This window comes from Salvelinus alpinus, chromosome 38 (genome assembly GCF_045679555.1).
Source record: "Salvelinus alpinus chromosome 38, SLU_Salpinus.1, whole genome shotgun sequence".
Classification (NCBI taxonomy): Eukaryota; Metazoa; Chordata; class Actinopteri; order Salmoniformes; family Salmonidae; genus Salvelinus; species Salvelinus alpinus.
In genome coordinates this window covers 14,423,510-14,439,372 of record NC_092123.1, presented here as the reverse complement: position 1 = coordinate 14,439,372, position 15,863 = coordinate 14,423,510, and the positions used below count along the sequence as shown (strand labels likewise).

At 40.1% G+C, this 15,863-nt stretch overlaps 1 protein-coding gene across 2 annotated transcripts; it reads left to right on the top strand.

Annotated features, from left to right (window-relative positions):
• Positions 1-9,122: 9,122 nt before the first annotated feature.
• LOC139566429 (cytochrome c) lies at positions 9,123-14,945 on the top strand. Of its 2 annotated transcripts, none has more exons than XM_071387594.1 (3): positions 9,123-9,276; positions 10,125-10,299; positions 14,370-14,945. In XM_071387594.1, the coding sequence occupies exons 2-3, from the start codon at positions 10,131-10,133 to the stop codon at positions 14,513-14,515; spliced, it is 315 nt and encodes a 104-aa protein (XP_071243695.1). In that variant the 5' UTR covers positions 9,123-9,276; positions 10,125-10,130; the 3' UTR covers positions 14,516-14,945. The 2 variants fall into 2 exon arrangements, with proteins under 2 accessions (XP_071243695.1, XP_071243696.1); XM_071387595.1 differs by having other exon boundaries at positions 9,161-9,355.
• The last annotated feature ends 918 nt before the right edge of the window (positions 14,946-15,863 follow it).

The window sequence follows — 15,863 nt, the reverse complement described above, 5'->3', positions numbered from 1 at the left end:
GAACTAGCTGACACGTAAGACATTGAGACGTAAGACATTATTTCCCCCCCAGAAACTGCTACTTCATCTTGGCACTAAATTAGAATACTATCAGACACAAACAGGATTATGACATTTAATTTGCATTCATAGAGCGCTGGTTGCTATTACGTGAAGATAGCACAATCAGCCATGTTACAACTTGTGAATGCATGTGACTGAATGCAAATGACTAAGCATTGATGAAAAAAAGCTTACGCCTATTCAACATGATTAATTGTTTTGTACAGTGTGTGAAATATATAGGCTGTGTCATGCAGGATGTAATTTCATGTGAAGCTATGTGCAAACAAAACTGGTAATAAAAATCAGGGGTGAAAGGCGGTAGGAAAAATAAATAGCTTGGTTACACTGTACTGGTAACACAATAATGAGAAAAAAAATGACAAGAAAACTGTAGGGTATTTCACCACTGCATGTCAGAGGCATGAAAAATTAGCAAATGGACTTGAAAAAGGGTGGTATAGCCTAAGCTCCAAAATGCAATGTGGTTAGACTAGAAATGACATTTTGTTTGCCCTGGTCAGAGATGAGTAGCAGAGACACGCGCAGACAGCAGTGGACTCATGAATTCAGGCCTAATGACAGTCGCCAAATGTGATCCCTTACAACAAAAGACTGCAGTATAACTGTACAGTGTGCCATCAAAGAAAAACCTTCTGAAATTAGTGCCTCTGGTGCCGAGTAACTGAAACCTTACGTTTTGCACTGCAAGTTGGTGAGAGATTGGTAGTGCCTGTTTGATACCTTCACCAAAAAAAACTAAATTCGTCCACCTCGTCAACCTTTTTTCGCAAAGCATAGCCTCCAAGTACTGTACTCAGGAATTTACTAGATGCTATGGTCTTGACCCACCGATGGCCTTCCGTCCTGTACTTGCCTGACTTGGATTACGACTGTCTGCCCCTTGTACTATAATAAACTGAGACTCGTACTATCCGTCTCCTGTGTGTGTGTGTGTGTGTGTACTTGCATGTCTAACATGCCACCCATGTACCTCAAGCATGTATGCTTCAGACATAGGATGAGTCGTTACATTCTTCCAAATCCAAGTCCTGACTCTCACATCTCCATCAGCCTAAAGAGGAACACAATTGTTACACTGTCCTTTTACATGCAGACTAGCACTGTAATGCTTTATTAACTTAAGCCTACCTGTGTGTGTGTGTGTGTGTGTCCAACATGCCACCCATTTAGATGGGGAAGGCAAACGACAGATCAAGGGCAGGCAGAGGTCGGTAATCCAGGGCAGAGTCCATAAAATACAGAGTGGCAAGCAGAGGTCAGTAATCCAGGGCAGTGTCAAAAGGTACAGAACGCAGAAAGGGTCAGGGCAGGCAGAATGTGCAAAACCGGGATAACTAGAAAACAGGGGCTCAAGCAAACAGGAGTACGAAAACCATGCTGGTAGGCTTGACAAGATGAAACGGCAACAGACAAACAGAAAACAGAGGTATAAATGCACAGGGGATAATGGGGAAGATGGGTGACACCTGGAGCGGGGTGGAGACAAGCACAAAGACAGATTAGGGTGTGACACCATCATTACTTTAAGACATGAAGGTCAGTCAATATGGAACATTTCAAGAACTTTTAAAGTTCCTTCAAGTGCAGTCGCAAAAACCATCAAGCAATATGATCAAACTGAGGACCGCCGCGATCCGATGGAGAGAGAAGGAGACACCATTGAGGTAATCTCTTTGACTGATAAAAGGGTTGATTTAATTGTATTTAGCAGAAACAATTCATATGTTAACTGAGTGTACACTTTGTAAAGCAAATAAATCACATTTTAACTTGCCCTTGTTGTCACGCCCTGACCTTAGAGAGCCTTTTTATTTCTCTATTTGGTTAGGTCAGGGTGTGATTTGGGTGGGCATTCTAGCTTGTCTATTTCTTTGTTGGCCGGGTATGGTTCCCAATCAGAGGCAGCTGTCTATCGTTGTCTCTGATTGGGGATCATACTTAGGCAGCCCTTTTTCCCAACTTCAGTTGTGGGATCTTGTTTGTTTGTAGTTGCTTTCTGCACTGCATATAGCTTTACGTTCGTTTTGCATGTTGTTTTTTGGTGTCATTTAAAATAAAAGTATAATGTACGCCTACCACGCTGCACCTTGGTCTCCTTCTAACGGACGTAACACTTGTCATATTTTGAGGTGCACAACCCTTGTTTCTCCCTTTCATTCACTCACTCACACACGCAGTTGCAGAGAAGGGGAAACATTTAACTTGACAGTAGGGTTGATTTACAATCAACACTACTGTATATAAATATATACACTATTGTTCAAAAAGTTTGGGGTCACTTAGAAATGTTTTTGAAAGAAAAACACATTTTGTCCATTAAAATAACATCAAATTGATCAGAAATACAGTATAGACATTGTTAATGTTGTAAATGATTATTGTAGCTGGAAGCTGAAACTCGTCAGTCTATTCTTGTTCTGAGAAATGAGGGCAATTCTATGCCAGAAATTGCCAAAACTGAAGATCTCGTACAACGCTGTGTACTACTCCCTTCACAGAACAGCGCAAACTGGCTCTAACCAGAATAGAAAGGAGTGGGAGGCCCCGGTGCACAACTGAGCAAGAGGACAGGTACATTAGTGTCTAGTTTGAAAAACAGCTTTATTAAATAGTACCTGCAAAACACCAGTCTCAACATCAACAGTGAAGTGGCGACTCCGGGATGCTTGGCTTCTAGGCAGTTGCGAAGAAAGACATATCTCAGACTGGCCAATAAAAATAAAAGATTAAGATGAGTAAAAGAACACACTGGACAGGAACTCTGCCGAGAAGGCCAGCATCCCGGAGTTGCCTCTTCACTGTTGACGTTGAGACTGGTGTTTTGCGGGTACTATTTAATGAAGCTGCCAGTTGAGGACTTGTGAGGCTTCTGTTTCTCAAACTAGACACTAATGTACCTGTCCTCTTGCTCAGTTGTACACCGGGATGGCGAGCTTACCCAGAGAGAGATCAACATTTTCAATTCCATGCAGAAGAAAGACATCTGATCACCCCAGTCCCAACAAACACAGTAAAGCTGTGGAGAAGAGTGTACTTAAGTGTCCTTCAAGAAAAGGTCCTCTTAAAGGGATGTCTTCAGAAATCTTCAATGTCAATTTGTTTTCTGAATTCAACTTTACTGGTGATAATTGATAGGTAAAATCGGTTCTACCTTCTATACTGAGGTATTGAAATAGATCCATAGATTTTGTAACGCTCGTCGTTAGGTGGAAGAGAGGAGGACCAAATTGCAGCGTGGTACGTTTCCATATTTATTGGAACACTTAACAAAAACAGAAAATGAAACTAACGACGCTACAGACCTGAACATGTGAACATAGAGACAACGAAGAACGCAATGAACAGGAACAATCACCCACAAACAAACAGTGAAAACAGTCAACCTTAATATGGTTCCCAATCAGAGACAATGACAAACACCTGCCCCTGATTGAGAACCATATTAGGCCAAACAATAAACCCAACATAGAAACAGTTAACATAGAATGACCACCCAGCTCACGTCCTGACCAACTAAACAAGACTGAACAAAGGAAATAAGGTCAGGAACGTGACAGATTGTTTTGAACACTGAGTATATTTGTGAAATATTATTGTGAATTGCATATTTTTGTTGTTGAGAACTACAATTTATTTTATTATACAATAAACATACCGGCATTAGCATGTATGTATTGGTCTCTGGTCTAATCTTTCTATGCTAATTTCATTACTGCTCTTTCCGAATCTAGTCCATTGGTCAGTTGTTGTTAGTGTTCCATGCTAAGCATATGCTACACACGCACCCAATAGCCCACGCCTCCAGAATATCACCAATTGGATGACATTAATAAAGACCCAGGAGCTTGGTCAACCCAGCATGAAAGTGAATAAATACCCAACTGATGGGTAATATAAAAGACAAACAAAAAAAGTCCCAAGAACAGGTACTCATACTGTACTGAGGAATGTTTTTTCAACTGTGCACTGGTCTGAGAGAATTAAAGGGGCTATCTGGGATTCAAAAAACAACCAAGAGAACACCCCACCACTTGTTTTGGTAAACAGCTGATAAATGGGGTGGAGAAATGTAAGACTTTCAAATACATAGAAAGAGCTATAGGACGTGGTTTATCAGACAAAAGCCACCTGCAGTAGACCCATGTTCGGAAAGTGTTTGACGCTGCATAAGAATTTCAGACTCAAAAAAAGTCTGGCATGAAAGCTTGTGAGCCAGCTTGTTTGAAAAACTTGCGAGCTAAAGTCCAAAATTCCAAACAGAATAAAAACAGCACTTCGAACCTCAACTCGTTAGCTAGACTCGAACATTGCAAAATCACTTAGTTTTAGTCCCTAGGACTAGTCTCAAACAAGAATTTGCCGCTGTTGTCTTATTGAGAACACTGACATTCGGATTCGTCCGACTTTCATGATTCTTCATGCAGCATAATACTGAAGCATATTCAGGAGTAGCCCTGACCGGGACTCTTACCTGGGTCCAGCGACTGTCAACACCTTAGCCATTTTGCCAAGAGATCCTAAACTCTTGACAAGGTCGCTAACTCTTGATTAAGGTCACTACACTACACCCTTCCTTCGGGAGAGCATGTCCCCATAATTCTCTATGCCAAGCCAATTACGTGTATATACCTCTCTGACGGCCTCATGGCCGCCATCCCATTTCTGACACCATTGTAGAGACTTTGGGGTAGGCCTGGGACATGAACCCGGGTCCAGACTGTCAAACCAACACCTTAGCTATTACACCTCTTGACGAGGTCACAAGGGCTACACTAGTCTACAAGATTTCAGTGTAGCCAGTTCAGCCTTTGATATCATTGATCATAGCTAGGGCTGTGGCGGTCATGAAATTTTGTCAACCGGCGATTGTCAAGCAAATAACTGCCTGTCTCGCGGTAATTGAACGTTAATTAACAGTGGCTTCCACGCATAGCCTACAAGCCACTGATGCAGACCTTTGGAACATCTACATTTTATAAAGTCTAATAAATCCATTTAATATAGCCTACACTATCACAATAAATCCAGGATTTATTTAGACAGGTCTAAAGAAACATGATATGAAGAAAATGTAGTCTATTTCAGAAGAACAAAATAGCATACTCTGAGTTGTCATTATGTTAGGTCCTAATCTGGCAACGCCATATGGCTGTGTGCTACACTAATTAATTTAGTAAACAAGATTTGCTTAGAACTCCATGGCATTATTTTATAGTATGAAGAATACAATTAAACAAATATAAAATATATTTTCTCCAAACGATTTCCGAGGGAGTGCACATTATTTTATGTTATTTCTGTGTTGAGCAAAGAAACAAAGGTTAACAAAGAAACAGGTCCTCCTATATGCTTAATTTAGAGTTATTTACACAACTTTAGTGGTAATACAAACGTTGGGCTATACATTTAGATTTTTAATACATTCTAAGGCTACATGATGCGACTCTAATGATGATTTGAAAAAACTTGCATCAAAAGGCATGAGCTCTGCTTTGTTTCTTGTGCAGGCTGCACACACTTCATCAGTCTTTCATTCACAATTTGACAAGCACTTGATAATATTGTCACCAGGCCTCGAATTTCACCACGGCAACCCTCTTGTGTGGCCCTAATGCCCCCTAAAAAATCCAAGCCTTTTGCGGCCAAAGTGGCCATTGTGCCCATGGGCTGAATATAATAATTACAATTCCCTTCTCCCGGCCGTGCCCCGAAGCACCTCTCACTCACATAGCTCTCTCAGATCTCAATTCATATTAGCCAATGCAGTTAACTGATCGGGACCTTCTCACAAGCATCTCAGCTCCAAAGTAAGCTACAAGTGAAGACCGACACATCGGGACACAACTCCGTGAGTCCTTATCGAATGCTGAGGTGCATATTGAAGATGGTAAAAGAACTGTCCATATTTACTTTTCATCAGCCAAAAAGATGAGTAGGCCTAACGAACAGCAAATGCTCTAACCTATGTCAATCTACTATCCCCCATAGTACAAAAGTTGACCTATTCTATTGGTAAAACATTTTGGGTTTCTGTGCGACATTTTTTTTCTTCCAAACATAGTCTGGGACAGTTGTGGGACGCGATAGATCCCAAATTAATACAACCACTCAAAAAAACTTTTAAAAGCAAAGAGGCTGATTCAGCAGATCAGAACGTTTAGCTTGAAATGTTGATAAACAATTAGGCTATTTCTTCATATTATAAGCGCAGCAATATTCACACAGCAGTAGGCTATAACCACGAATGTTCCAAAATGCAATCAATTAGTGGAAAAACACTGTTCTCAAAAGTGACCACGAATGTGATTATGCATGTACTACTTTATTATAAAGGTGCATTTTTATGGTGAAAATTATCTTCACGAAACTTGAAACTCACGCGCCGCCCAATGTATGCCAGTTAGGCTCTACACCGGTTGTAAAGTGGATTAATGTGCTTAATTTTAACAAACCGAGTGGACTGCGTTTTTGTAGACTTTACCTTTGCCAAAGTTACAAAACAATTGCGTTGCTTAGGACTGCAAGGGCAAATTGAGGTATTGCACAAGCACACTTTAGATTAGGTGTTCCCTAATAGAAATATGCAAATAAATGCTAGAACGCATAGATAGGATCTCACTAGCTCTTGCTTGCCTCTGCCCACTTCCTTGCTTGTTCTGGCAACTATGATAAGTTTGATCCATTGTACAACGACGGGCTCTAGTCAACACGTGAGCATTGCAAAATACATTTACACATACTGTACAGTGCATTCGTAGAGACCCCTTCACTTTTTCCACATTTTGTTACGTTACAGCCTTATTCTAAAATGTATTAAATTCATTGTTTTCCTAATCAATCTACACACAATACCCCATAATGACAAAGCAAATTTTTTACAAATGTATTAAAAATAAAAAACAGAAATGCCTTATTTACATAAGTATTCAAACCCTTTGCTATGAGAAATTGAGCTCAGGTGCATCCTGTTTCCATTGATCATCCTTGAGACGTTTCTACAACTTGATTGGAGTCCACCTGTGGTAAATTCTATTGATTGGACATGATTTGGAAAGGCACACACACCTGTCCCAGTTGACAGTGCATGTAAGAGCAAAAACCCAGCCATGAGGTCGAAGGAATTGTCTGTGGAGCTCCGAGACAGGATTGTCTCAAAGCACAGATCTGGGGAATGGTACCAAAGAATGTCTGCAGCATTGAAGGTTCCCAAGAACACAGGAGCCTCCATCATTCTTAAATGGAATAAGTTTGGAACCAACAAGACTCTTCCTAGAGCTGGCCGCCTGGCCAACCTGAACAATCGGGGGAGAAGGGCCTTGGTCAGGGCCTTGGTCAGAACCTTCCAGAAGGACAACCATCTCTACAGCACTCAGGCCTTTATGGTAGAGTGACGGAAGCCACTCCTCAGTAAAAAGCACATGGTAGCCTGCTTGGAGTTTGTCAAAAGGCACCAAAAGGACTCTCAGACCATGAGGAACAAGATTATCTGGTCTGATGAAACCAAGATTGAACTCTTTGGCCTGAATGCTAAGTGTCACGTCTGGAGGAAACCAGGCACCGCCCATCACCTGGCCAATACCATCCCTACGGTGAAGCATGGTTTTGGTAGTATCATGTTGTAGGGATGTTTTTCAGGAACTGGAAGACTAGTCAGGATCGAGGGAAAGATGAACGGAGCAAAGTACAGAGATCCTTGATGGAAACCTGCTCCAGAACCCTCAAACTGGGGCAAAGGTTCACCTTCCAACAGGACAACGATCCTAAGCACACAGCTAAGACAACGCCGGAGTGGCTTCGGGACAAGTCTCTGTTTTTGCTTTGTCATTATGGGATATTGTGTGTAGATTGGTGGGGGGGAAACTATTTAATCCATTTTAGAATAAGGCGGTACTGTAACAAAGTGGAAAAAGTCAAGGGGTCTGAACACTTTCCAAATTCACTGTACATGTTATTCGATAATTTCATCCAAACTGTTTGCGTCCGTCAAGGAGCGTCTGCGTAGCCAGGCGCTAAAATAAAACTTATATTTTTGTATGCTTAACAAGCTGCAAGTCCGGCCTCTCATCTCCTCATTGGTTTTTAAGAGCATTTACTCACGTGGGTAACTGAATGCTGAACCAAATCATTTTTTAACTAAACCAAGAGACCACAGCCTGTCGTTTCAAATGGGAACAAATTAGTCATAGTGGGCAGCACAAGCATGGAGGTGGGCAGAGCCAAGCACGAGCTAGCGAGATCCTATTGGCGCGTTCTAGCATGCCTGCGCATATTGCCGTTAGGGAACGCCTACATTGTGAAGTGTGTATGTGCAATAACTCAATATGCCTTTGCACTCCTAAACAACTACATTTTAAAAAACGTAATTAGTGAAGTCTGCAAAAGTCAACTCTGTAACATATGAGTTTTGGGAACGGAAAATTGTATATAGATCAAATGTTTCATTGATGAGAAAATTAGCAGAATGTAGGCCAAAATCCATCTTGATCCATCTTCTCCCACTGCTGGCAACTGGGCTTCCTCTCACTACCATGCATTGTAGTGAGTGGAAACGCCAAGCGGATGCTTCACATGTATACATCCAGTGAAATATCTGTCTCATTCGTCTATCTGTGGCTGAACTGAGGTCCACACTCCAGTCCAGGTGGTGGTAATGCACCTTTAAGTTGGATTCCAACCAATAAAGAACATAGAGGAAGACCAAAAGTCAAGATTACTAGAAACCAACTAGGTTGTCCCTTTTATCTGTAGATTAATTGTCGGAGTAGAGAACACAGGATTTTGTGTGACTCAAAATGGATCAGAATTCTACAAAGATCAAGGATAAAGAGGACCTTGTCCATTTCCGGTAAAACATCAACCCGATGTTTACACCCCAGGACAAATTAGCTAGCAACTGCAAACTAACTAGCTAAATGTCCATGAATGTTTCGACCTGTCCCCAAATTAATATAGTTGGTTCAGAGTCCGTTTTGATATTTCAACCTGCTTATCCTGATCGCGTCTGGTGTGGAAGGACCAAAACAAAATGCACGTGCCCGGTGACAGTACCACTACATATTCGTCGAAAGCTAGCACGTGACTGAAGTGCTGCCTGATTGTGACGTTAAATGCCGGCGCCTCTAAAATGATGTGACCTCAACAGTAGGACCATTCCATAGGCAACCGATAGATGACAATTCCTTGGCAGGTTTAAAAAGATATTATTCAAAGGTAATAATCGTGACTCATTTTGTTTTACCTTGTGACCGTATCACTGCTGCTGGTATTCTACTAAAATTATGATATACCGGTAAGTTTAACGTGAGTAGGCCAGCGTGTCCTGGGTTTGAAGAATAGGAATTGCGTAAACCTAACCTGCAATTCGGAAACAATTGACTAAGGCTGTGCCCCTCCATCCATGCCCTTTTAGATTGTCTTTCATTTATAATGGATTTGATTAAAGTGTATGATTTTATAGGTAGTTAGATATGTATTGCAGATCATTGACCTCTTCTTAGCTTGCTATATATAGCTAGCTAGCTCAGCATCACTGACAGCTCCTTGTCAATAATAGCGGCAAATTACTAACTTGGCCAAACTAGCAGCACTACCCATCTGACTAGCAAACTCACCTGTCAGCTTTCTTCTATGGAAAAAATTGTTGTCGTAGTAAGAAACCCAATTACAATTAGGTAACTCGTTTTTGTTTTAACTAAATTACGTTTTGGTTCGCTAAATCGACAGATTGTTGTAGTTACGAGCCCGCGATGTCGGCTGCAATGCTCAATTGATGATTAGCTAGTTACCTAACTTTAGCTGGCTGAGCTAACTCAGGGCAGTGTGGCTAATTTGGCACGTGAAGTTATATTTTTCTGAGCAAAAAGTTGATGATTTGGTAGCTAGATCACGTCGTCTCAAATGACCTTTCGATGGTAGAATCACCTTCATCGGGGAGGTGGCCCAGTTGCTTGCTGTTAGTCAACTGAATATTGCCCAGACTAATCCAGACCAAGTCCCGTATAACGTTAGGTGATAAACCAGAGTGTAGCTAACCTAACGTGTTCTGTATCTTCCACTAGGTTACTATGGGTGACATTGCAAAGGGAAAGAAGGCCTTCGTTCAGAAATGCGCCCAGTGCCACACTGTCGAAGACGGTGGGAAGCACAAAGTGGGTCCAAACCTTTGGGGTCTGTTCGGACGTAAGACTGGTCAGGCTGAGGGCTACTCCTACACGGATGCCAACAAGAGCAAAGGTAGGCCTTTTCACCTGTCCTCCTAGTTAGTGGGAAATGGCTGGAAGGGATCCAGATTGTCAAATTAACAACATTTTCCTAACCTGCTACGAAAGTCAAATCGTCTCGATTTGGAGTAGAGACTCAGGGCTAGAAAATGGTATATCATACACTACAGTTGAGGAACAATGGGGAAAGTAATTCGGCTTGGAAAGTTGATGAACTTGTAACCCCACTTTTGAGAAAATGGCCCTTTGAATGTTTTGGTACACCTACTAGAGAGCTCTTCATTGTCTACACCCATTCAGCATTGTTTACACCCTCTTAAACCTTAGCCCCACCCATCTCTTTAGGGATTTACATGTGAGGCCATGTGCTAAATGGAGTGAGTATGGTAATGTGCTAAACATCCAAAGATTCCAAGACTAAAGACTTGTTTATACTATGTATATTGTCATGTCTGTAGACAGTTGTCGCAGTGACATCATGAACATTCTATTGTCATCTGACATCAAACTTGTCGTTATGAAAAAGTATAAACCTAAAAATGACAGGCTGCATGACATCAGCAGCCTGGTGGTCCAAAATAGCAGAACTGGTATATTTTAACACCAATGAACCCATCCGTTTAAAAAAATTAATTTAGTATATCTAAATCTAGCAAACGAGGCAACTAAAAGCAACTTTCTAAACAATGTTTTGGTTCATTTCTAGCTTGTTAGTTAGTTAGCTAGCTAACGTTAAGTTAGCTGAGTAGCCAGTTCAATTAATGACCATATCATAGCTGACTGATTTAACTTTAGCACATTTTTTAAAAATTATTACAGGTTAATAAACTCACAACACAGCTAATTGCAGAAAATTGCTTACGTTTGTGAGTGACGGAATATAAAAAGGGCATTCTACCTGGTAAACACACACTATATCAAAAATCTAAGTTTATTTGTCACATGCACAGGATACAGAAGGTATAAATGGCATAATGAAATGGTTACCTGCTTAGTGGAGTCTTTTGTTTAGACATGTAGCTAGCTAGCTAAACCATTCACCATAATACCAACTCATGTTACTACCATACATGATTCTGCAGGTAGCCAAAGCTAACCAACTGGTTTCAGTGTTAGCTAGATAGCTAACATTAGGCTATAACTAGCGATGCAAATGGATTTCCGAGATACAACAATTTTTACTGTACAGATCATACATGTAATGTTAGCTAGCTAACAGTATGCTTTAACTTGCAATTAACTTCTTTGGGCTGCAAGCCCGAAGCCGGGCACAATATGACAACAGCCACTTCAAGTGCAGGGCGCGAAATTCAAAATATATTTTTAACTTTCACACATTAACAAGTCCAATACAGCAAATGAAAGATAAACATCTTGTGAATCCAGCCAACATGTCCGATTTTTAAAATGTTTTACAGCGAAAACACCACGTATATTTATGTTAGCTCACCACCAAATACAAAAAAGGACAGACATTTTTCACAGCACAGGTAGCATGCACAAAACCAACCTAACTAACCAAGAACCAACCAAACTAACCAAGAAACAACTTCATCAGATGACAGTCTTATAACATGTTATACAATAAATCTATGTTTTGTTCGAAAAATTTGCATATTTGAGGTATAAATCTGTTTTACATTGCAGCTACCATCACAGCTACCGTCACAAATAGCACCGAAGCAGCCAGAGTAATTACAGACACCAACGTGAAATACCTAAATACTCATCATAAAACATTTCTGAAAAATACATGGTGTACAGCAAATGAAAGACAAGCATCTTGTGAATCCAGACAATATTTCCGATTTCTTAAGTGTTTTACAGCGAAAACACAATATAGCATTATATTAGCTTACCACAATAGCCAGAAACACAAGCCATTTACCAGCAGCAAAAGTTATCGATCGTAACAAACCAGCAAAAGATATATAATTTTTGACTAACCTTGAGAAGCTTCATCAGATGACAGTCCTATAACATCAGGTTAAACATACATACTGAAATCAGTGGTTATACATTGTGCTAACGTAGCATCTTTTTCCCAGAATGTGCGGATATTTTTATGACACTCAACTATTCTGACCAAATAACTATTCATAAACGTTAACTAAACGTTTATGAATAGTATAACTAAAAAATACATGTTGTATAGGAAATGATAGATACACTAGTTCTTAATGCAATCGCCGTGTTAGAATTCTAAAAATAACTTCATTACGACATCCAGCTTAGTTATAGCGAGAGAGTGCCCAAAATCTGGGCGCAAACTAATAGTACACATGTTCGACAGATATATGAAATAGCATCATAAAATGGGTCCTACTTTTGATGATCTTCCATCAGAATGTTGTACAAGGGGTCCTTTGTCGGGAACAATCGTTGTTTGGTTTTAGAATGTCCTCTTCTCCAGTCAATTAGCACGGAAAGCTAGCAAAGTGGCGCGAAGCTCTCCTTCGTGAACAAACGCAGACAAAGCAACACGCCTAACGTCCCGAAAAAATGTCAATAATCTAATAAAACTATATTGAAAAAACATACTTTACGATGATATTGTCACATTTATCAAAAAAAATCAAAGCCGGAGATATTAGTCGTCTATAACGACAGCTTTACAGAAGGCAATACCAGGTCCCTTCTCGCGCGTTCCAGAAAACAGGAAATTGGGGTCACGTCATGCCAAGAGCTTTTATTCGACCTCAGATCATGTTATACACTCCATTTCTTCTCTCACTGCCTGTTGACATCTAGTGGAAGGCGTATGAAGTGCATGTATACTAATAAATATCAAGCACATTTATAGGCAGGCCCTAGAACAGAGCATCGATTTCAGATTTTCCACTTCCTGTCAGGAAGTTTGCTGCAAAATGAGTTCTGTTTTACTCACAGATATAATTCAAACGGTTTTAGAAACTAGAGAGTGTTTTCTATCCAATAGTAATGATAATATGCATATTGTACGAGCAAGAATTGAGTACGAGGCCGTTTGAAATGGGCACCTTTTATCCAGGCTACTCAATACTGCCCCTGCAGCCCAAACAGGTTAAAGCAACTTTCGAACAAAATTATGAATGTATAATATCTGAAAATGTAGCTAGCTAGATAGACTCTTACACATGCATGGATTAACGCTTCTCCCTCTGTCATGGATGCCATGATTGCCCTTAGTTTGAAGATGTAATCTGGAGGCAGGTGATTTCATACAACAGCCTTCTGTGTTCTCTTTTCTACTCCCTCCGCATATTTGCAATCAAACGGCAGAATTTTCTTAGGTATCATACTCTGCTTCCACCAGGCATTTCACTGATTTCAAAACTCTTGTCAACTTCTTCTGTGACAACAACACTGTTGATTGCCGTTTCAGATGATTACAATGTCTGGTTCAATTAAAATGTTTTTACCTAAATCAGGGATTTCCTCATCGTCTGAAAATGAATCAGTCAGCATGGCACAATCGTTCTCCAGAAAGTGGAGAGCATTAGCAACACTTTTGCAGTTCGTGACATCTTTCAAAAAAAGCTGTGTTAGAATGGATTACCTACACATACTGAGCAGCTCATGTTATAGACCGATGCATGCTACATGGCAGACTAAGTCGAATTCATCTCTCGGGATTTCCAGCCCATCCATTATCTCAGCAAATTATGCCTAGGGGGAAGGTTCCTGACTTTTTCCGTGGCTAAACCAACTAGGCTCGTAATTTAATTTGTATTTACAGATGGCATACAAGTTTGTTATTAAGGCAAATGAAAGTTCACATGTTCCAGAAGGCATTTCTGCCACCAAAAAGGCTTTTTGGTAAAGAATAAATATTTAAGTTCAAATTACTCTCCTGTGAAGTGCTGATGTGTGACATGCGCCTAGTTTGCTGAAAAAAGTCGCAATTTGACAAAAGCTGGATCCCTTCTAGCCATGAACTAGTTAGTGCTGCATGAGTCAATTTACATTTCTAGTCAAGTGAGGAAGTGTATAGCTGTCCTCAAACTTGCAGGTCATGAATTAAATGTCAGATAATTAACTGAATATTGTCTTGATGTACAGAGTTCCTTGCCTTAGCTAAGGGATTGTATTATTCTCTTGTAGGCATTACTTGGGGTGAAGCCACCCTGATGGAGTACTTGGAAAACCCTAAGAAATACATTCCAGGAACAAAGATGATCTTTGCTGGCATCAAGAAGAAGGGCGAGCGCCAAGACCTTGTTGCATATTTGAAGTCTGCGACATCATAAAACATTGTATTTGAAGATAAATATTTAAGTTAAGTGTTTTTAATCTGAGTTTGCTGTCCCTTTTTGATCTGTACTTCAATGACACAAAATCACTATTTAATGGCCAGGACTCATCAATCTTTGTGTTGTCATGGAATACTTCCTATGCCAGACCCATCTTACTTGTGAACAGAATCCAATATTACTTGATTTAATGCTGAGATATCAGTCATGGTTGATCAGCTGGTGGTTACTGAAGGTCCCTGGTTTCTCTCCCTCCTGAAGGAATGACAATATATTCCCTGGTTTCACAGGAGCTGTTGAAAGTGTAAGTTATTTTACTGTAATGAAAGTTATAAGTATTCCAGAATGCTGTTGGTAATTGTGAAGTGGCTATATGCACTATGGTTATGTACCTGAAGGAATTGATCAATAAAGTGCTGAAATTTGAGCATGTAATGCTTATTTTTTATGTGGATTTTTGTCTTTGCATAAATAACATAGGATTGATATTCAACAAGGAAATAGGGTTAGGTACATTGAGAGGTCCTTTAATTTTAATAGGATAAGTCATTAAATTTCAAAGTTCCAGAATGGTTTGAAAATGGCAGCCATATTGGTCAGGGAGAAATCCAAACCAGTCTAATTGGAATGAATGGCAGAGGTATAATCCTGATTATACTTTCAGCAGGAAAATAAGACATATCAGCAATTATGTAATATAATTATTATCATATAAATAGTTTATATTGGTCTTATACCAATGTTCTGTATAAATAGCCTCTAAAATGTATGTAAACAGACAAATGTTTTTTCTTGGCGAAATTATTATATGATACATTATCAGTACTTGTTGCATTTACAGCTTGTCTAAGTCCTATCAACTGATTTCAGACAGTGTATGGTTGCATTGTTTAAATGGAATGTTGGCATGTAGACAGACAATTGTGTTCAGATTCAGTGGCATATTTAAGTGCTAGCCCTGAGTTTTCATGGATCAACCAATTACTTGGGGATTAAAGACACTGAAAAAATATATAAATGCAACATGCAAAAATGTCAAAGATTTTACTGTGGTACAGTTCATATAAGGAAATCAGTGAATTTAAATACATTCATTAGGACCTAATCTATTGATTTCACATGACTGGGCAGGGCCTGGGAGGGCATAGGCCCACCCAATTGTGGGTGTAATAAAGCCCTTTTTGTCTCCACAAAAGGGCTTTATTACAGACAGACAGAAATACTCCCCCCCCAGATGATCCCTGCAGGTGAAGAAGCTGGATGTGTTGGTCCTGGGCTGGCGTGGTTACACGTGGTCTGCGGTTGTGAGGCAGGTTGGACGTATTGCCAAATTCTCTAAAACGGC